General features: G+C 44.4%; 1 protein-coding gene across 1 annotated transcript in view; it reads right to left on the bottom strand.

The window, feature by feature from the left end:
• SNTB1 (syntrophin beta 1) overlaps positions 1–23,109 on the bottom strand; it is a 229,588-nt gene that overhangs the window by 68,790 nt on the left and 137,689 nt on the right. Inside the window, exon 3 of the mRNA XM_059165709.1 lies at positions 18,532–18,739. Coding sequence (XP_059021692.1) covers positions 18,532–18,739 — 208 coding nt within the window. The remainder of the gene's footprint in view (positions 1–18,531; positions 18,740–23,109) is intronic.

Below are 23,109 nucleotides of genomic sequence, written 5' to 3'. Positions count from 1 at the left end.
TCACCCGAAGTCAAATAGCTATCTTTAGTAGCAAGGCTCTTACAGTCCGTTTTCATAGCTCCTTAGTGAGTCCAAGAGATCTGTCTTGAACTAGGAGGCACTCACCGTGCCAGGAACTCTGCCGGCAATGAGAGAGGCACAGCTCCTTTCTGACACAGGATTAGGTCTCACGGAATGTGCCGGTAGAAATGTTTGTGTGCAGCTGCCTTTTGAAAAATTGCTTCCCAGGCCAGAGTACCATGCCCTCTTGTGACCTGACTCTGGCCTGCCACCTCCGGGGGGAGAGGGGCTGGACAGCAGGGACAGCAGAGCATTGCAATGAAATATCACCGGTGTCCTTGTGGTTAGTGCCACATGGCCATGCCCGAGGCTTTGAAATCTACCGTGACTCACCAGCAGGGCTGGAAGTCAGCTTCCCTTTGATGATAAAAGCTATTACCTGACTCTTTAAACATTTCAACTTTCCTCCCCATTTCACAGCTCATAAAGCACCTCTCTGATGTGGGGGGATTTTTTTTTTTTTTTTTTTTTTTTTTTAAATTTAAGAGGAGCTAGAAGACAGCATGTTTTTTTCCACCTCCTGATTGCTTATGGCCTCCCCTAAGCTACGAAATGGTGATTGGGCAATGTCACTGTTCTCACTGCTCACGTCTCTTAGATGCCCCTGCACAGGGCGTCTCGCTGCCCTCCTCCCAAGCGCATCTCATCGCGCGTCTGGTGTAAGCGTTGCCAGAGCCCGGGTTCCTCTGGACGCCGTGCAACTCAGGAGCTGCCCGTTAGCATCGGAGCCAAGAATCAAACCGACCGCTCCAACAATATGTTGGAACTTGGGTCAGGCCTCAACTGAGGCCTCATCAGACGCAGAAGTCAGCAGGTTGGCACTGGTTCTAGAGCACACTCTGAGTATTCTGGGCTCAGAGCAGCCATGGGGGAAAAGGCAAGTGTGGGGCATTACATACTGAGGGGAGGGAAAATCCCTCCGCAGGACCCATGGGCCTTCGTGGTTATCGATGTGCCTTTCTGCTCACATGAGGAATGTGCTGGGTTTATCACCCAAAATAAGAAAACAAGTGGCATTATCATATTTCCAGGAATCAAACACCATTCATCAGGGATCCAAGTAAGCAGCCTCAAGGTCAGGGTGAAAAGATTTATAGCACGTCTCTTACATCCAAATGTTATTTCTATCCTTTAACTGATGTAAACTGGTTTAAATCCAATGGAGGTAAAATGATAATGGCATGTGTTTTTCCTGTTTATTTCCCCCTTCCTTTCTTTTCTTTTGTCTGTTCTTTTTTGCTTCCTACCAATTTCTTCCTTAAGCTCTTACTAACGAGACAGTAATAAATAGCTCTTTAAAAAACTTGGGCTGCCTGGGTGGCTCAGTGGGTTAAAGCCTCTGTCTTTGGCTCAGGTCATGATCTCAGGGTCCTGGGATTGAGCCCCGCATGAGCAGAGAGCCTGCTTCCTCCTCTCTCTCTGCCTGCCTCTCTGCCTACTTGTGATCTCTGTCAAATAAAAAACTAACCATTCTGGGGCGCCTGGGTGGCTCAGTAAAGCAGTGGACTCTTACTTTTGGCTCAGGTCATGATCTTGGGGTCCTGGAATTGAGCCCTGCATCCAGCTCCCCAATCCCTGCTCAGTAGGAAGTCTGCTTCAGGATTCTCTCTCTCTCCCTATGACCCTCCCCCAGCAAACTTGCACACGAAAACACATGCACTCTCTCTCTTAAACAAATAAATCTTAAAGGAAAAACTAACTGTTCTCCCCAGAGTGAGGCCTCCCAAATCACCCCCTGCCATGCCTCATTTGGCACATAAATCCTGCTCTCAACGCTTCTTATCACCCCTTCTGGAGGACAAAAAATTTTAGTAGGAGCGGGAAAATTCTATTAGGAAAGAAGGGCTTCCTCAGATCTCCATGCCTGTCATGTTTCTAAGCAATGATTTGCTAGGTCATTTTGGGTAGGACTCTCATGCTTTTACTAACAGTTTCCCTTTTTGTTAAGGCTGGCAAAACGAGTAGACATCACCAGAAGCTGGTGATTTGGGGAGATGATTACCCGACCCACATGGGTGTTTAAGAGTAGCTTGAGTTTCGTAGGCCTGGTTTGAAAAAGAAGAAACAAACAAACGAAAAAAGAAAACTCCATGTTTAAAATTACAGAGCACGCAGGGCTCACATTTTCATAAAACCACTTAAAAATGAAAGGTCAAACTAATCACTCCAACACTGAGAATCAGCCTTCTTGTCAGCACGATTCAAAGAGGAGCTTCTGTTCTCCATGATCACACCTATCTTGGCAGAATCCCAATAAGCACTTTGCACCATGACAACCGCGAGGCAGGCATAACATCTCGGATGGTGTCTGTGTCCCTCCTGAAAGGGAATGTGGCTTCTACACGAGAGCACAGGAGGAATGAGGTTCACGTCTCTAACCTGGGTACACCTGCACACAGGCATGGGCTCACGCGTTCTCTGGGAGTCGTGGGTCATAGAAACAGGGCGTTCTCAGGAGCGCTAAGGGAAATAGACATGAAATCACTTCATAAAGCCCTAAGGCAAATATCTCATTGTTGCTATGGTCTCAATGTTTATGTCTCCCCCAAATTCATATGTTGAAAAGCTAATGTCCAAGGTGACAGTATTAGGAGGCAGGGGTGGGCTCTGGGAGGTGATAAAGTCACGAAGGTGGAACCCACGTGAATGGAATTAGTGCTCAAGAGACTCCACAGAGGTCCTTTACCCTGGGGCTCCTCCCCCTGTTAGGACACAACAAAAGGTTGACAGTCTAGAAGACAGTCCTTATCTGCCCCTGCTGACACCCTGAACTTGGGCTTCTAGCCTCCAGAACTGTGAGACATACATTTCTGTTATTTATAAGCTTCCGAGTCTATGGTATGGTATTTTATTATAGAGAGCAGCCCAAACAGATCAACACAATTGTTTATTATAACTTCTGCAGTTCTGAGTTACCAAGGAAGAACACTGGTGTGGGAGAGACACTGAAGTGCTCACTTCTAAATGGATTTGGGACCAATACACAAGGCCCTAGGCTGTATCTCATAAGAAGCAATATTCTACAGTTTTCTAACTTTTTAAAAGAAGGAGAGTCATGAGCTTGCAGATTTGTGTTATGGGGTGAAGATGAAATTAGTAAGTAAAGCTCACTAGAACTAGGAGCAAAGCAGAACAGAGTACCCGGCCCAGTGGTAGGCACTCATAAATGTTGTTGAATTATTTTCCTTAAGAATTTATGCCATTCGGTTTCATCATGCATTTTGGGTGTGATGTCCCTCATGGTCGGCCTCAGTTGGCACCACACCATTGCCCAACTATATTCCAAGGCTCTTGGCAAGACTAATTTTCAGGCACCTGGGTCTGAGAGGCGGGAACCACTGTCTACAGGAATGGAGGGTGCTGAGCTGAGCCAAGCAGGGGGAAAGTGAAAAACAGAACACGTTCCGACCAGGAGGGATGCCCACGTGACCGTAGAGTAGATTTTCTTACATTACTAAGAAATGGTCTTGAAAGGCAATTCCAAAGAAGAATTCTAAAAATGCAATACAGCACCATGGGAGTGAAGGTACAACTGCCTAAGGGTGTTGCTAAGAAAGGCAGCATCATCTGAATATATATATTCCGCGTTCCAGCCACCCAAGATTAATGGCCATTCTGAAATGAGGCCATGCATTATGCGCCTTTTGCACACGCAATTCCTGCTACCAAGAAAGTCTTTCTTTTCCCCATCGTTAAGATTCCACTTAATACTGTTCTTACACTCCTAGGCACCATTACAACACAGAAATTTAGAGCAGATATATTTAAAATTCTTAGTTTCCACATCTATTGTTCTCATTTGTCTGTGAGTCAGAGAACATCTTGGTATCTTGCCCTTTCTAAACAGTTATCTAGAATAACTCACCTAAGCCCTTAACTTCACATTCCTCATTCCCCTCCTAGCACTTGTATCTGGATTGTTTTTTGTGTGTCCTCTATCTCGTCTGCCGAAATGCACGCTCCACTGCAGTGAGAACTTGGCCCACTTGTTCTCTGTTCTATTCCCACAACTTCTGCTTCTCCTTCTCCCTCTGCTCCTACACCCTCCTCCAACCCCACCCCCCCCTCCGCTTGTACACCCTCTCTCAAGTAAGTAAAACCTTTAAAAAAAATAAAAAGTTGGGCTTCTATAATTCTAAGGTCTGCTTTCTCAAAATAATATAAGGGTACGGGGTGAGGTTCTTAGAAACCTGAATAACTAGCAATTATTTTTAAGGCTCTCTTTTGCTACCAAGAAAGTTTAAATACAGGGGCATCTGGGTGGTTCAGTCGGTTAAGCATCTAACTCTTGATTTTAGCTCAGGTTGTGATCTCAGGGTCGGCAGATGGAGCCCCACATCAGGCTCTGAGCTGGGCGCAGAGTCTGCTTAAGATTCTCTCCCTCTCCCTCTGCCCTTTCCCCACCCCTTCACCACACGCACTCTCTCTCTCTCTCTCAAAAAAAAAAAAGAAAGCTTAAATATAAAATGGAGAAAACAACAAAATACAACTTTATGTATTAGAACCTAAACTTTGAACAAATACTTGTTCAACTTCTGATCTCTTCTAGGGAAAAGAAAAAACAGGGATTATGAATACCTTTTTGTATGCTTTTGCTTGAAATTCATTTTTACACGTTTAGTTATTTAAACTTTATAATACTTATTATTTATTGCTTTATTTAATTGAGTTTATATAAACTTTAGAAAGGTGTTTTTATAATTTATAGTTGGTTAAATATGGAATTACCTCTATAAGCTTAATAAATAAGGTCTTAGTTAAAATTACACATATATATGAATTTCATATTGTGTTTACAGGGAAATTGAGACAGATTCACAATCAATCAATTGTACTTATGACTTATGACCTCTTTCCCAGGCATCATGTAATAAGCTCCTTTATTTACGGACTTTCTCTGTGAAATTAAAAAGGAGGCTAAGTACAAATCTTTTCACTTTTTGAGGACCAACTCAAGTCTGGTTTTTGCCACCAAGCTTCTCCTAGAAAACACAATTTATACTGTTCTTTCTCCTTTCCTAATTTTGGCAGCATTATTGTTGGGTATATATTTTTATTCAGGTTTCAGTCCACTACAGACAGCAGATCTTTGGCCTTCACGGATTTAATACAGTTGTTACCATGCGTGACCCCAAATGCTGCTTGCTTGCAGTCATTTGTAATTTTGCTAGGGACCAGTTCTAAAGGTGCAGGCTGACTTCCCGCCACACACCTGTCTGGCTCTGCTGTTCTCTTCATACGTGACGTCATTAAAGACACACACACACACACACTGGGTGCCTGGGTAGCTCAGTTGGTGAAGCAAGTGTCTTCCGCTCAGGTCATGATCCCAAAATCCTGGGATCGAGTCCTCCATCAGGCTCCCAGTCCACAGAGAGTCTACTTCTCCCTCTAACCTTCTCTCTTCTCATGCTCTCTCCCACTGACTCTCTCTCAAATAAATAAATAAAATCTTTTTTTTAAAATTAATTTATTTATTTGACAGAGCTCAGAAGTAGACAGAGAGGCAGGCAGAGAGAGAGGAGGAAGCAGGCTCCCCACTGAGCAGAGAGCCCAATGCGGGGCTCCATCCCAGGACCCTGGGATCATGACCTGAGCTGAAGGCAGAGGCTTTAACCCACTGAGCCACCCAGGTGCCCCAAATAAATAAAATCTTTAAAAAAACAAAACAAAACAAAAACCTCACACACACACAAAAAATGCACACACACACCATGGGTGTACACTCTACTCTGTTCTTTTTGGAAAACAGCCTAAAAAGGCAAATGATAGTACTGATTATGAAAGTGATGGTTTCCTGCCAGAAAACAGAAGTTAAAGACAAACGAAACACTAGAACACTGATTTGGTAGTTCTGAGTTCACCGTGAAGTCAGTACTTTGTGAAAGAACCAGAGCAAATCCTTTTTACCACATTTAATAAAAGAAAATATATATACATATATTTTATTAGCATTCACAGATTTGGGGATTTCTAAAGGCCTCTATAGACATCCCATTTCAAAACAGCTGCTTTGGAAAGAGAGCTACCTTTCCAGTAAAATACGCGGGTCGGCCTTCGTAGACTGCTTTCTTAGACTGCTTTCGATCTACAGCCTGCTGTGTGTCAGGCCCTGTGCCAGACAGCGACATAAAATATTTCATTTAAACCCTATAAATTCTCTTTTGAGGTAAGTATTAATGTCTTTTTTTTTTTAAAGATCTTATTTATTCATTTGACAGACAGAAATCACAAGTAGGCAGAGGCAGGCAGAGAGAGAGGAGGAAGCAGGCTCCCCACGGAGCAGAGAGCCCAATGCGGGGCTCGATCCCAGGACCCTGGGATCATGACCTGAGCAGAAGGCAGCAGCTTAACCCACTGAGCCACCCAGGTACCCCAGTATTAATGTCTTTTTTATAGACACAAAGGATCAGAGACTTAAAAAAACAAAACAAACAAAACTTGTCTGAAGTCATTCAACCAGTAAGTAACAAAGCAGGGATTAAAATGCAGGTAGGTCCCGGTCCAAAGCCCTGTGCTCCTCTTCGAGATCCTGCTTCATCACAACCCCTCCTACACATTCACTCAGTCAGTTCTTACTCGATTCATTTGACTCCAACCTCATTTCAAGGCCCTAAATTCACCTTAGCCAAAATGCTTGGTTCCTGAATTCAACTGCTAAGCCAGAGACAATAACAGTGCCCACTGTGCTCTCTCTCTCTCTCTCTCTCTCTCTCACACACACACACACACACACCAAGGACACTTTATGTGTTCTGAGCGCTGACACTACTGACTTCGGGCTGTCTTTGTGCTGTGTGTCTGTGTTGGGAGATCTGCGTGCACAAAACAGAATGTTCATCTGAAGTTTTTGTGAAACACAGACAGGCCTTCATGCTCCGTCTTCACGGACAGAGTCCCCGGAAACATTTTTTTCCCCACTGCCTCTGATAAAGATCGGGTTCATTTGCATTTCTCCCTTTCAAACCCATTACTTCTAAGGAGCAGAAAGCAGCCCTAAGGTAGACGGCTAACCAGGGAAAAGAAATTCTAGGGATGCTGCATCTGAGAGGAAACCAGGGTAGGGTTCCCACAAGACTTAGTCTCTCTGTACGTGGAGCAAAGAAGAAGTGACGAGTGGGGAAGCTGGGGGTAGGAGAGGGAGACTGGAGAGGTAGATGAGCTACACAGACATGTTTCGTAAGCCAAAACAAAGTCTCCTAGACAAGTGCAGTAAGAGGCATTGCTGGTGCTACTCTAGAAGTCTTTCAGGACAAGAGGAAGGTGTCCATATTAATTAGGGAGAGAGGGGCCTTGGCCCAGGAGCCATCATGACCAGAAACCTACATTCCTCTATCTCCTCTTCCTGGTACTCCCCAACGTTTTACTCTTTCCTTCTCTATTTCCCCAGAGATCTCTTCAACCCTTTGATCTTCTCTACAAGGTACTCCCAATCTCTATCCCGACCTCTCATCTCACCAAAGTTCCAGACCAGCAGGCCCTCTCGATCCCCAAAGGCAAAACAGCAATCAAAGGATTTTATATTTGCATAATGCTGAACCGTTCCTAGGACACTTCACGTGGATGGTGGGGTGTCCTGGGTAGAGCCAATCACGCCCTGGGCTAAGAGTCAGAGATACACGAATTTTAGTCTCACATTTCGAGTAAACTAGCTACATGATTACGGTCAAGTGACATGACACTGCCAATTCATATTCTGTTTTTTTTTTTTTTTTCCTGTCCCTCCTATAGCTCTAAAGTTCTGATTCTTAGAACCCATGGAATAAGTAAATCATGTACCTGAATTGTGCTACTTACTGGGGGCAAGAGAGCCCAGAGCCGCCTGAGTCCAGAAACCTCCTTTCCATTTTTATTTTTATTTTTAAAAAATATTTTATTTTTCTATTTGATAGAGAGACAGAACACAAGCAGGGCAAGTGGGAGAGGCAGAAACAGACTCCCCACTGAGCAGGGAGCCTGATGCAGGGCTTGATCCCAGGACCCCAGGGATCACGACCTGAGCCGAAGGCAGACACTGAATGACGGAGCCACCCAGGCGCCCCCTTTTCTGATTTTAAATCTAGTGCTCTCATTAGGAAGGATGATAAATTCATAAAACATTAAAGGCACTCAAAGACCACCACTCATCACTCCTGCATCTCACTCAAAATTGAGAAGCTTGACATTTTCAAATAAAGGAAGCCCTAAGTCATACCGAGTTTATGGTCCAAGAATCCTCATGTGGAAAGATGATTTTTTAAAACACAGAAATGAGGGTCAGGTGCCTGGGGTTGCTCCTCTCCTCTGCCAACAAAGCCGTGTTGAACAGGCAAAGTGAGACTGTATTTCTTCTCAGAGGACTCTATTGCAGGGTCTGCTGGCAACGGAGAATACGTTTCTGGCTACTGCCACTAGTCCACTGACTCACGTCACGCATCTGACGCTACAGACACTGTCTAGGCTCTGGAGCAAGAAGCCTCAATAAGAAATTGCCTCTTCTCTCTGCCAGATTGTACTTGCATGACCAAGACAGATCAAGAAGTAGTTTAGGGTCTCTCCCTGAATCCTTATGAAAGGGCAATGGGTAAGAGTAATTCTGAGAATCCCTCTTGCCCTCTGAAGCTCCGTAAAGACCCTCATTTTCATTTTGACTCAGGCCCTATGATATTATGGGTGTTCTTAAATCAGATTCTACAACTCTAGATACATCTGCATGCCTGTTCCTAATTCTACCTAAAATCAATAAAGGACTTCAAATTTAATCACTCTGATTCAGCTTACAAAACCTGAAAATACCAACTTGAAAGAGTTTCAGGCTGAAAAATGAAACGTGGTTATTTGCATTGCATTTGTAATATTGCAACCTAGTCCTATCAGAACTAATAAAAAGCCCACGCCAAAAACGTAAGGCTGTGGAGGGACTCTGAAAATGACACTGGGAATTTCAAAGCATTAGAAAGTAATTCTTCCAGGGTGTGGGGGATAAAGTCATGAGTAAATGCCAGGGTGAGTTACTAGGATTTGACTATAGTTGTAAAGAAAAGGAAACTTCTAGGTGGTGGCTAGAGCCCCCTGCGTGTCTCAGAACTGGCTATCAGTATCCCTTTGCCCCCTGAAGATCTTATGTATGTGGGCTGGAATGTTTTTTCCCTGCGTGAACACACCAGGGATTACAGCAGGTATCGCTTGGTCCTCTGCCAAAATTCCCTTCTCTAGGTTAGAGCCCTCAGACTTCATGGTATGTGAATAATGACTGCCCACAGTATAAGCCTTCTCTTCCTCTCCAGACCTGCCCCTGGCCCACAGGAGTGGCCTCTCTTTACCTGCAAAGTAGCCTACAGCCAGTGGCTGACTCATATGGGGACATAAAATCCGAACTCTTCTGTGTAAGGTGGGGGTGGGTAGTCTGGGCTGCCCCTCCTGTTCCAGAGCCCCCTGTGGAGCGACTGGGATGAGGCTAGACTCTAGCTGATAGCACATTTTATTAGCTTCCTCCTCAACCTCTCTCGATTTAACCATTGCCTTACAGATTTCTCCTGAGTGCCCTCTCTGTAAGTCCCTCCTCTAGAATCTCCATCTCCAACTTGGCTTCTAAAGAATCCTAAGACACTGGACATGCCGTACGTGCTGTCTTGATCTCTTGGAGCCTCCCAGGGCTCCTGCTCTCATTGGATATGCCTCCCAACCTCCGTTCCCTGCACTCACCCTAGTCCTAACCCTAATGGGTTTTACTTCTCTGACAGCCCGCAAAATGATTCAAACAAGCCAATTCCATACTCCCACTGGATCCAGAGAGCATCTCGCCCTCTAGTTACTACAAAGCCTGTCTCACAGTCCCTGCTGTTTCCCCTGCCCCCTAGGAACCCTACGGGGTCCTGCGAGGCTTGCAGCATTGTCCCCAGGCTCTCGGTAAATGTCAGTAATGAGCTGCCGCCAGGCTCCTCTGTCCAGTGTTTGCGGTCATGGGATCTGCCGTCTCCTGCTGTTCAAGGTGAGGCTCTCTCCCTCACCAAGGGGGTGAATAGAAGGTGATCAGAATAATCAAGTAATGGAAATCAAGAGGAAAATCTTTTTTTCTTTACTGAAGAGAGGAAGGTTTTCTGGAAGAGATCGATTTCATAAAGGCACGGTGATCGGTGATGACCAATAAGATAGAGTTGAGCAGAGTGTGCTGGCCATACAGCCAGGCACAGAGCTTTCCATCTTGAGGTCTACACATGTCTCCCAAGAGATCAAGAAGGGCTCATATGAATTGGTGGGAATCAGCCCCACAAGGCCTCCCATTACCAAATTGTGCTGTGAAGTCACACAGCAAAGTGGGCATATTTCCATCTTTCCATTAGAGCTGCCTCTCCGCCCACCTAGCCACCCCCATTTTAGAGCCCCCATTTCTCAGAGAATGGCAGATGGGCGCAATCTGCATTCACATGTGTGCGGTGGCTTTGAAGACTAACAGGAAGATAACCAGGCTGTTGCCAGTTTTCCCCAGTCTTGATCCATCTCAGAGGTGAATCACTCCGGAACTGGATGACTTGCCTTTTAAAAGCAGCACAACAGGCCCATTAGCACTTAATTGCATTAACAGTCTGTTTCCTAGCATAACAAACAGACTTGATTTAGGGATGAGGCAAATCAGGGGTAGCCTGGACCATAGTTCTATTTCTACTTATCTGATGGGAGTTCCCTCAGGTCAGAGACTATTTTCACTCTGGGAAGTGGTGGGAAATTCCTACGTAGGTGATTTTTAGGCAGATGGTGAAGCTGATATATTTAGAGGCTCCAGAAATATCGTTCCCTTAATTACACTGTCAAGATCTTGATTACCGGCAGCTTGTTTCACTCTGACCAAGGCTATTGCACATTTGCATTTGAGATTCCTCTAAGGGAGCTGGGCCGCGCAGCCACAGGATGAAACTGGTGATATTCATGTGGCATTTGGGTGGATAAATAAATTGTTATTGTTGGAGCTGAAAATTAATGATGGTCTAGGGAATGATGTGAGCTATAGGGAACATATGTTGACAGATGGGAGACGGGTAGATAGAGACAGATGGATAGGGACAGAGAGAGAGCCGGATGGATGGAGAGAGGGATGAGAGAGAGACGGAGGACGACACGGATGGATGAACAGGTATAGGGCCAGATGGATAGGTGGAGAGAGAGAGAGAGAGACAGTTCTGCCTTGGCACAGCAGTGCTGGCCAATAAAAATGACTGTGCGAGCTGAAACCATACCGAGTGCTCTCCATCACGTGGAAAAATTAGTATTGTTCTCTGGACACTTAAAATTTTTTATTGAAACATTAAAAATGGTCTTTCTGTCAACTGTAGATATACAGGGAAATGAAAAAAGTAGTCAAACCTATTTACTTAGTAACCTAGCCCTTAAGACATTAGGAAGATTGAGAATTCATGTATTTTATTCCTTTGTCGAAAACTTGAGTGCAGTGTGAACAGTGCTTGTTGCCTTCTCCTCATCATGTAAGTGAGGTTCTCAGTGAGCGTCTTTTCCAGGCCTTGACAAGCCATCCTACTCCTTTCTAAGTCTGGATCAGCCGGCAACATTTTATCCTTTCTACTTTCAGCGAGGCGAAATGTCTCGGAGCGCTCCCACACTGGGAAGCTTCTCACTTCTTCTGGGGCATCTTCATCCTTTCTTCACTGCCTTCTGCACGCAAAGCAAGATTCTCTGGAACAGCACTGGCCCCCAAACTCCCAGAGTCAACCAGTTCTTCCATAATTCTATTCCCGTTTGATCAGAAGCTCACTTCCACAAGGATCACTTTCTACTTGACCATACTTTCATCTTTTTTGGACAGCTCCCCCTTTCTATTATCCATGCTTAGCAAACGTCATAGATTTATCACCAGGAAACAAGGAGGAAACACCAAGACCCGCTTTGCAGTCTGTGTGAATGAACACACATTTGTGGCCGGTCACTGACCGACTGCGAGAGCATCACGGGATTGGTCACCAGGCAACACACATTGGCTGTTCACGTAATGATTTTCTGAATGAGGAGCTGGCAGCAAGGTCTGTACTTTATAAAATTACTCGCAGTTATTAGACCATAGTAACTGAACTATGAACTGTGTTGTTGAGAGACTGTGGGCATTGATTTGAATCATGATAACCAAATTCATAGTGCTTGCTTCAGCAGCACATATACTGAAATTGGAACATAACTGAATTCATAGATATTGGAAACACTCAAAACAAGGCCAACTCTGTGTGTGGGTGTGTGTGTTTTAGTCTTCCCCTAACCTGTCCTAACAAAGACCATTTCAGTCTTTGTCGGTCCTGTTCATTGGACTTCTACAGCACAAGACAGGAAGAAAGTGGAGAAAGGCAGAGGATCACTGTGTGGACAATAAAGACCGAGACCTGCCAGCTAGGTGTGACAGGAAGAACAGAGAATAATCTCTTTCTCTTGGATTTCCTTTTTTAGGACCGCGAAAGGAATGAAAGTAGTTCAAGATTAGGATGAAAGTGGATAGGAGCAAAAAAAGATTTTAGTAAGGGTTGCACTGTGCTCATATGAGCATGTCCCCGGCTATGGACTGAATAGCTTCCCTTCCAAATTCACAGGTTGAAGCCCTAATGTGATGGTATTTGCAGTGGGGCCTTCAAGGGAGGTGATTAGAAGGGTGGAATCCATGATAGGATTAGCGTCCTTAAAAGAAGAGAGCTACCATTCCTTTCTCTCTGCCCAGTGAGGCAACAGTGAGAGGGCTGTCTATAAATCAGAAAGAGGGCTCTACCAGTATTCAGTTCTGTGGGTGTCCTGATCCCAGACTCCCAGACTCTGGAACTGCGGGAAACAAACTTCTGTGTATAAGCTACCTGATCTACTGTACTCTGTTTCAGCAGCCTGAATGGATGAAGACCCCCTTTATTTTCATAAACACACATAAAATATTTGAGTTCTTTTGATATGTCTCTTTATGAGGAAACAATGCTTTTGGTATGTGATAATGCTCTAACTTTGGATTCCGGTGGTTTCATGTAGACGGACACATGTTCCCTGGGTCCCTGTAGGAGCTCAGCTTAGTGGAAAATTCTGGACTTGAGTGGAAAGAAGGGTTCACATTGTCCCTGCCACTTGCTGGAGGAGTGAATTTACTGCAGGCTAGCCTCATAGGATAGGAATTATTTAAACACATCGCAGGCGACAGACTAGGCACACAATAAATACTAATTACCAACTTCCCTTCCTCCAATAACACCCTGGGGAGGCACAGCTATATAAATGTTCCCATTTTTAAAAATCTGAAGTGGAAATGAGGAAAGCTGAGAACTGAATTTGCATCTCAGAGCTCCCAACTGGATTTTTTGTTGTTGTTTCCCTGTGCTGTTTCTGTGTTTTTAATCCGATAAGAAATAGTTTGCAAACTAAGAAAACAAAGTAAAGCAAAGGCAACACATGAAGAACTGAGCACAAAAGGAAATCCAACAATTCTGCCATGTCCCTGTTGGTTAGCGTTTATCTAAGTAGCAAGAATCAGAGCCTAGCTTCTTTCTCTCTTGTTTGAAACTGGACCATTGAAACACCTCAGTAATAATGACTGCAAAAACATGAAAGAACAATGACTGAAAGACTGTGTTTGGGGCATATTATATTTTACAATTCCAGGTAGAGATCAGCATTGATAAGCCCTTTGGGTATAGATAGGCCCTTTGGATATAGGGCTTGGAAGGAGGTAAGAGGTTTAAGACCAAGACAAACAAGGGAGCAACCACACTGGTACACTTGACCCATCTACAGCTGAGTGTGCACACAGGGAAAGCAGCACAGGGCCTGGACTGTTACTGTCACAGTTCAGAAGGCCAGGAAGTGAAGGAGAAAGAAAAAAAAAAAATGGCCCCAGCCCAAGGGCAGTTGGCCCAGTGCTGACCTTGACACTGTAGGAAGTCCAGAGAATGGCTATGAGAGTTCAAGGAAAGACTAAAATCAACTGCAATGGATAAGCTGCAGCGGATTCTTTTAAAAATTAGAGAAATAAGGATATCATCACATTTTCCACTCTTTAATTATTCCTGTATCTTGATTTAGAGTGTGACTTCAGATCAAACACTTTCCATTCTCTGGGTCCCAGATTTCTCATCTGTACAAAGAAGAGGTCAGTTCAGGTCACTGTCGCAGTTCAGGCTGCTATCACAGACTACCACAGACTGGGTGACTCAAACAACAAGCACTTGTTTCTCATAGTTCTGGAGGCGGGAAGTGTAAGAACAGGGTGCTGGTGAGGGTCCTCTCCCTGGCCTTTGGAAGGCTACCATCTTGCTCTATCCCACATGGTGGAATAGAGTGGTCTGGTCTCTTCATCCCCAAGAAAGGCACCAGTCCCTTCGTGGGGACTCTACACTCATGACCTCATCCAAGCCTCATGACCTCTCAAGGTCTGACCTTCAAATACCATCACACTGAGGATGACTGCTTCAATATATGGATTTGGGGAGGACAGGAATGTTCAGTCCCTAGCAATTACCTCTGAGTCCCTTCTCTCTGATACTGTAGATGAAGGTTCCCTCTTGTCCACCAAATCAAATTCAAATCATCTATCCAGCTTTTAAAGTCTTCCATAATTGGATGCCACCCAAGGTATCACATGTGTCTGATGAACCTTCACCTGCCTTAAGATCAATCTCTAGCATGCCTTCACTACAAGCTATATTAATCCATTGCCTCTACTTTTTTCCATGTTCATTCTCCTCTCTTGGAGACCACTGAACTCTCCCCATTGCCTCAAGGACTAGCCATTTTGTGGGAGCCATTCTTCCAGTCCTCAGACCATCTCAGAGGAAAGAATAACATTAATACAAAGTTTTCCTTCTGTGTACTATAGAGGAAATTTTAGGATTGGCATAGGCAGGATCTTATTTATTTATTTTTAAGATTTTATTTATTCATTCAAGAGAGAAGAGAGAGACAGAGACAGAGCACACAAACAGGGGGAGACGCAGAGGGGTAAGGAGAAACACACTCCCTGTTGGCCTGGAACCCCAATGTGGAGCTCAATCCTAGGACCCTGAGATCATGACCTGAGTCAAAGGCAGATGCTTAACCATCTGAGCCACCCAGGTGCCCCACAGACAGGATTTTAAAAGGGAAGTTGTTGTTGTTTCGTATTGTTTTAGCTCATGTAAATGCCAGTTCTAAAAATCTGAAATTAAATTTAATATGTATAAATCATGGCCCAGAGCTGCTGCTATTAATCACAAAAATCAAAGATTAACAGCATAAGAAAAGACAAAGGACATCAATTTAAGGTAAATTACAGCTGAATATATATAGGATCACACTTTATAGCTTTACAAATACCAAGCAAATTCTCTGATATTTGTGATAATATAAGAAGGCCACAGTATTAGGGATTTGCCTTTCGTTGTAACATTTTGCTGAAAACCATTTGTATGCCTCCACACTAGGATTCAGTATTAAATATTTAATCAAAAAAGATTCCAGCTTGGATTTTTTCCCTAGGACTTGATCTGTGGTAATCTTTTCAGAAGTTCTGAAGCTCTGAAGGCAATAAAAGACATTCTTGCTTCTGGTAATTGTCCATGGTAAATCATTATCGCTCTTAGGAATACAACACATAATACAATTTGAAGAAACATCTGTAATGATTACCTGAAATTGGAAAAACAATACTATTCTAAAACCAGAAAGAGTTTTTATGAGCCTTTATTCCTGCTCCATGGGAATGCCTAATAATGACTCTACTGATAATATGGTATAAGCAGACAACTTATAAGCGAGAAAATGGAAACTTTGGGGAAAATTTCAACATTATTAATGACACAATTTTATTTTCCAGCTACACAAATAGTAATGAAGTTTGTGTTAAAAGAGATGGAGGGAAAAAAGGAAAAAAAAAAAAAAAAAAAAAGAACCTCCAGGAGTTGAGAGCATCTCAGTCTCTTTGAAGTAGAGAGATGTGTGGGCTCGACAGCGCCCTTTGCCCCCCCAGGTCTAGTCTCTACCCATTTTCCCCCTGCTTATGCCTTTGGAGACCGCTTATCCAGATGCATCAGAGGGGCTCCCTTGCCTCTGGCCTGTGGTCAGCCTCAGCCAATGGGAGACACCAGCAGGAGATCAGTGGGCGGGGTCACAGGGGTTGTACTTCCCTCCCAAAGACCATAGCTCTCAGCGGTGGCCCTTTTCTATAGCTACAAGTCTAGCTAGTTTCAGGTAACTGCTCCTTTTCTTGCCATTTCAGATTAAGGGGTGGCTGTGGCCTCTTGCTGTTGTTAGCGCTGGAGTGCTTCTCCATCTCTTCCTGGTTTTCCTTACCTTGGCCACAGTTTACAAGTTATCCCTTCATTAAATCCATTCCAATCACTTTTGAGTTTGCCATCCACTTCCTGCCAGGACCCTGAGATCTCCAGAACATCTGCCCATCTACTCAGGCCCCAAGCAGTCGAGTTCACCTTTTCATCCCAATCCTTTTCTCCTCCTCTAGCAGATAATGTCTGTGTTGCTTTGGCTTCCCCAGAATCCATTCAGTCTGTTGCTTGTACAACAGCCAAACTTTCCATTAGAGAACCACCTCTCCTCATTTCTCAGGGCACAAGGTTTGGATGAGACTGATCTCAGCACAACTCAGGGTGAACATCTGATCTAAGTCAGTTCCATTAGGCTTAATCTCAGGACTTCTGTTGGAACCATGAGGGCAAAGAGGCTTTTATTCGGGTAGACAAGTAGCCGTAATGGAAAACGTAGGCCTGGAACTGTCGGGCCAAGGATGAGGGCTTGCCTACATGTACACCAATGAAGTGGGCAGGGTGCAAAAAGATGGAGAAGCAGGCCTAATAACATGATTTGGATCACTGGATCCCACCATGCCTGAAGCTGATCCTTGGGTACTGTTCTCTATGTGTTCTCAAAAGTGATACATCCCTTTTTTGCTCAAGCTGAGTTGAGCTTTCTGTCATTTTCAATGGAAAGACCCCCCACATATTTGGAGGAAGTAAAAAGCAGAGAGTATTGGAGACTGTTGACTTATAAAATGATGCCATCCCCAACTGCTGTATTGTTTTCATCGAGAACCCCAGCACACAGGTCATGAGAGGCTACCTGGGTTCTTGTTTATTACACTTTCAGTGCTACCACCACCTGCACTGTTCCTTTCATCCTTTGAACTCTGTTTGAGATGGGACAACACCAAATCAAACAACCCACTCTGTGTTGAACTTTGTGGCTGAGACCCAGGCATGAACTGGTACAAACAAAGAACAATGGTGGAAAAACAGCCTAATGCTGTGTTCAAGTATTATTTTCAAGTGCTGTTTGACTGGGCCTTCTCAGATGACATGGTTCCCCGGCAGGAAAGCTGTTTATTGCGACAATCATCATTCCCATTTACTGCCTATTACAATGTGAGTCACTGGGAGGTCAGACTGGTCCACAAGCCCAGTGTTCCTGAGCACTCCAGGTCAAGTTCAAGGGACAGCAGTCAGGTATAGATAATGGCAAAGGCTGAATGCTTTGACATGAAGAGAAGGGTTAACTCCCAGCAGACGGCTGCAAAGTGAGTTTTACTGTCTTTAAGGTATCATGTAGCTTGGGAAAAGAAATCAGAGGGACAGTGTTAACATGTCCCCAGGTCCTTTTCCACAGTCACTGTCCTCCGTGAGAACAAAGATTAAATCTTCATTCATCCTTAAATACTTTACTCCTGCCTAGTACCTGGCCCTGCACAAAACAGGAGCTCACAAATGACGACCTTCAGGGCCTGCTGGCTTTAGAATACAGATAAAATATAAGATAACATATCAAAAGAGTCCACACCTGGTAGTTGCTAAGGCTCTTTGTTATTATTGCTATTACTTTAAATGAACGTATCTACATTATTTTTTTAAAAGATTTTATTTATTTATATGACAGACAGAGATCACAAGCAGACAGAGAGGCAGGCAGAGATAGAGAGGGGGAAGCAGGCTCCCCGCTGAGCAGAGAGCCCGATGCGGGGCTCAATCCCAGGACCCTGAGATCATGACCTGAGCGGAAGGCAGAGGCTTTAACCCACTGAGCCACCCAGGCACCCTCTCATATCTACATTATTAATAAGCAGGTTCATGAAAGCTCACAGGAACCCCCTTTTTAAGCAACCTTTCCACTTCCTCACCTCACAAGGCAAAAGGTCCATTGCACGTTTGAGTTATTTTCCCTCACCTTCACGTGTGTGACAGTCAAGCTACGCATCTACTCCCTCACTCACCCATTCACCAATCTGCTAACACCTGCAATCTGCAACATACTGGACTCTACGTGGGGGAATCAAAGCTGATTAGGACACAGCGCCCCACCCACCGCCATGTACGACACAAGCCTGCTGGAGCTGGACAGAAAGTCCAAACAGTATGCAAATGAGAGATCCAGCCTATGGAACAAAGCAACTGAAAGCATGGTTGCCACAAGTGCTGGGCGTACCCAGGGGTAGGGGCAAGGGGGCGGGAATATCTACTCCCGAGGGAGCCTTTTCCTTACCTTATCTGCAAGCCAGCCGAGATGCCTGATATCTCGGCTCCCAGCAATGCCCGTTTTCCCCAGCTGCTCTCTGACCTCCGCGATCACTTGGGTCAGCAGGTCACTAACGTTGGAATGGATGGCACTGAACCAGGCCTGGGCGGTGGCGGAGTCCTTGCTCCTTAGGATCACCGTGTGCTTTGCATCTGGAGAGTGGATTTCAAGCTGCCTAGAGACACAGAGAGAGAAGGGTTAGAATGCTCCCTAGTAGGTCATGCTTTGCCAAGTCCTGGGACACAAAGGTGAATTAAATTCTCTGCTCTTGCTTTCGGACTTTGCCAGTTTTGCCTGGTTTATCTTAATGCTCCCCTCATTCATTCATTCATTCCTTCACTTATTTGTTTATCCACAAACATCCACCGAGAGCTAAGGCATTGGTCTAGATACTGGGGACACAGTTATTCAACCCCCAGATCACCTGAATTAAGGATGTCTGGTTTTCCTGTTATTCAGCTGACTGGCTTATCCACAGTATCATTTCAGGACTTCCAAACTTTGAGCTGATACTAATTTGCTTTCCCTCTCAATCCTCAAGATTTTAAGAATATACTTACATGCTTGCTGCTAACACAGGAAGGCAACTGGAAATAGCTAGCACATGCTTCATCCTACTGTTCAGAGGTAACTGTCAATATTTAAGAACGAAAGATGACCACACTTTGCATTCCTTCGGAATCCTGTCTGTGGCACACTTCCTACCATTTAATCCTTGGGCATGTGTAATGAAGAAATGAATCGGCCTAGGAAGGGGTAATAGTGGAGGAGAGAGGTACACTAAGGGCTCTCTTTAAGGCAGAAGAAGAAAGAAAGAGGGCGCCTGGGTGGCTCAGTGGGTTAAGCCGGCTCAGGTCATGATCTCGGGGTCCCGGGATCGAGTCCCACATCGGGCTCTCTGCTCAGCAGCGAGCCTGCTTCCTTCTCTCTCTGTCTGCCTCTCTGCCTGCTTGTGATCTCTCTCTCTGTCAAATAAATAAAGAAAATCTTTAGAAAGAAAGAAAGGGGCGCCTGGGTGGCTCAGTGGGTTAAGCCACTGCCTTCGGCTCAGGTCATGATCTCAGGGTCCTGGGATCGAGTCCCACATCAGGCTCTCTGCTCAGCGGGAAGCCTGCTTCCTCCTCTCTCTCTCTCTCTGCCTGCCTCTCTGCTTACTTGTGATCTCTGTCTGTCAAATAAATAAATAAAATCTTTAAAAAAAAAAAAAAAAGAAAGAAAGAAAGAAGGAAAGCAAGCAAGCAAGCAGGCAAAAGTCAAACACCAAGCCTACCCTGGAGGTCCACAGGGACCACCTGAGATATAAATGAGATTTGCATACTGTGATTGTGGTAAAAGGAAGTTCTAGATAGATTTTTTTTTTAAGTACTCCTAGATTAACAAGATATTGCAAAAACAGTATATATGGACTGTATAATGGAACCCTCTGTCCATTATAACCTTCTCCCAGTTTTTCCCTCAGGTTATGGAATACAATATGGAAACTGACATTGGTACAACGTAGGTGTGGTGTTTTTGTGCCACTTTGTCTCCTGTGAATCACAACACTCGGAACACACGACTATTCCAATCCCACAAACCCTCCCTCCAGCCACTCCTGATAGTTACAATGCTCGCCTCGCCACTGTCACCCCCAAATCCCCAGCAACCATTAACCTGTCCTTCACACCTGTACTTTTTACACAGCTCATTTGTATTGCAGGGAGAGAAAAAAACCCACATTTATTCATTCATGTATACATCCAAGTAAATATTTTTACATTGACGTTTGCACCAGAAAGAGAGGAATTGGGAAAATTCAAAACTGAAGAAAAATGATCCATTTGTTACTTCGTCCCTTAATTATTATGCTACCAAGCGTTGAATGTTTACTATTTACTTATGGATCTCCTCATTTCTCTAGGACTGATTATTATTAGTCCAATTTAATAGAAGGAAAAAACTACAGTTTGGAGGGAGAGAGAAGTTACCCAAGGCCACACAGTGATGTTAGGATTCAAATCTAGGTTGGTTAGGCTCCAAATCCCAGGAATTTAGCTACTGTATTACAGTGTCTCTCCTTTAAAAGGGACAACATCCCATAGGGGGGCACTCGTTTTCTTGCACAGCTGTCTGAAGTCTCATTCTCATGCTCAGTAGTGTCCTGAGTTTCAAAATAACAATTTGCAGATCCCCTGAAAATCGGAAGTCCCAACACAACCTGGCCTCGTTAACATTCGAAACCAAACTTTTAGAGCAAGTAAACCTTTTTACTCACAAACTAAAATTGTAGAAAAGGAATGAATTAGAAAGTAGAATGTCTCTGGGGGAGTTTTAGCAAAAATTAGCGCTTTTTTTGGTCAAAAATTTGCAAAACGAGGCTCCTCACAAAGACTCCAAAGGCTTTTGGCTTGTGTGTGTGTGTGTGTGTGTGTGTGTGTGTGTGATAAAACGGGGACTTCTTCAGGTGACATCTGTCCTCAGAAGAAAAAAAATCTCGTGCCTTTTGGGCACTTTTCAAAGAAACAAGAGGTAATTCTTGCTTGCAGATCTCACTCTTCAGTAAAGTTACATAGTCAAATACCAACCAGGGTTCTCAAAAAGCATTCATGCGCTTTTCTTTTTCTCTTTTTTCCTTATTTTAACGATTTTTTTTTTTTCAAGTAGGCACCCTGGCCAGCATAGAGCCCAACGTGGGGCTCGAACTCACGACACTGAGATCAAGACTTGAGCTGACATCAAGAGTTGGACACCTCACTGACCCAGGCACCCCAGTATTTTATTTGTAAGTCCTCCCTACCCCCACATGGGGCTCAGACCCACAACCTCCAAGATTGAGAGTTGCAGGACTCCACTGACTGAACCAGCCAGGTGCCCCTCAGTGTGTTTTTCAATTTATTCTAACATGATCCGCTATTCTAGAAATTGAAATCCTGCAACTATTTCATTTACGCTATTTTCTTTTGAAGATCCGGATTTGTTTTTAAACAAATGATGGTTTGGGAAGCCGCCACTCCCCAGATATCACATACACAGACACAAATGATATTCCAGCAAGGAAGAAAGGAAACAAAGAACATCTTTGTTGGGTTGCCAGCCTGTCCCCAGAGGAAAGCTGACTTGTAAACAAAGGTACAGGCTAATGATACAGAGACCTGTTTCTCCCAGGCCCTCACAGCATTTATCATCACTAATTTTTAAGTAAACTTTTCAAGTATAACCTGCAGACAGAAAAGTGTACAAATCGCAGTGCACAAATGTACTTTTGCAAAGGGAATACATTTGTGGAACCGCCACTCAGATCAAGGAACGGGACATGACACGCGGGGTCCCAGAAGTCCCCTTCATGCCCCCTTCCCAGTTATTACCTCCCCACCCCCAAACAAATCGCCCCTATTCGGATTTCTATTACCAGAGATTACTTTTATCTCAGCCAAAATCTGTTTGTTTTAGTCTTCCCTGGCTGCTGTTGCCTGAAATACAGGGAGGATCTTGGACTATTTCCGGGGCAAACAGGTCCTGTGCTTTTAGTGGTGGTTCTCAAAGTGATGCCCACCGGCAGCAGCACCAACTAGGGAACTTAACTAGAAAAGCAAATCCTCGGATCTAACTCTGAAGGCACGGAATTAGGAATTCTGGGAGTGGGACCCAGGAATCACCCTCCAGGTAAGTTTGATGCAACTCAAGTTTGAGGGAGGTTGCTCTAGGAGTTCATAAGAAGCCCTGAGCTTGGTTGGTTGCCAGGGTTCCTGTAGCCAAAAGGTGCACTGAGCTCCTCCAATCAGTCTTGCAAGCCCAAAGAAAGAACTCAGAGGACACAATAGAGCGACCTGTGGCTTTTTATAGTTAAAAAAGGAAAATGAAAAAAGATGACAGAAGTTCTCAATCAAAAGTGTTCTTCAGAAACCCCTGAATAGGTTTTTGCTTTTGTTTTGAATCACTTGACTAAACACAGATGCTTTGGACCCCATTCCAGATCTACTGAGTAGGAATTTCCAGAGGTTGAGGCCTGGGTGTTCACTTTAAGTGTTCCATAAATTAGGGGCGCCTGGGTGGCTCAGTTGATTAAGCGTCTGTTTTCGGTTCAGGTCATGATCGTAGGCCCCTGGGATCGAGCTTCTGCATGGGGCTCCCTGCTCAGCAGGGAGTCTGCTTCTCCCTTTCCTTCTGCCCATACCCTCTGTTTGTTCTTTCTCTCTCTCTCTCTCTCTCAAATAAATAAATAAAATCTTTAAAATAAAAAAAATAAATGTTCCATAAATTATATTGATTAAGGACCATGGCAGGCCTCTCTGAGCCCAAGTTCAAGTCCCCTGTAAAGCTGTGCCTATAGCTGACTGTTACCAGAAGGCTTCTGGGCAGGCAATGTATCAGCTATCCACTGCTGAGTAACAGCCTCCCCCTGAATTTAGTGGCCAATGGCTGCAAAACATTTATTATTTCACAGTTTCTGTGGCATGTGAATTAGAGAGTGGCTCAGTTGGGTGGTTCTGGTTCAAGGACTCTTGTGAGTTTTCGGGCAGGGTGTCAGCTGCAGCTTCAGGCATCTGAAGGCTTACTTGGGGCTCC

The sequence above is a fragment of the Mustela lutreola genome, chromosome 3 (assembly GCF_030435805.1).
Source record: "Mustela lutreola isolate mMusLut2 chromosome 3, mMusLut2.pri, whole genome shotgun sequence".
Lineage (NCBI taxonomy): Eukaryota > Metazoa > Chordata > Mammalia > Carnivora > Mustelidae > Mustela > Mustela lutreola.
Note: the sequence above shows the minus strand (reverse complement) of the source record. Positions and strands in the feature narration are given on the sequence as shown.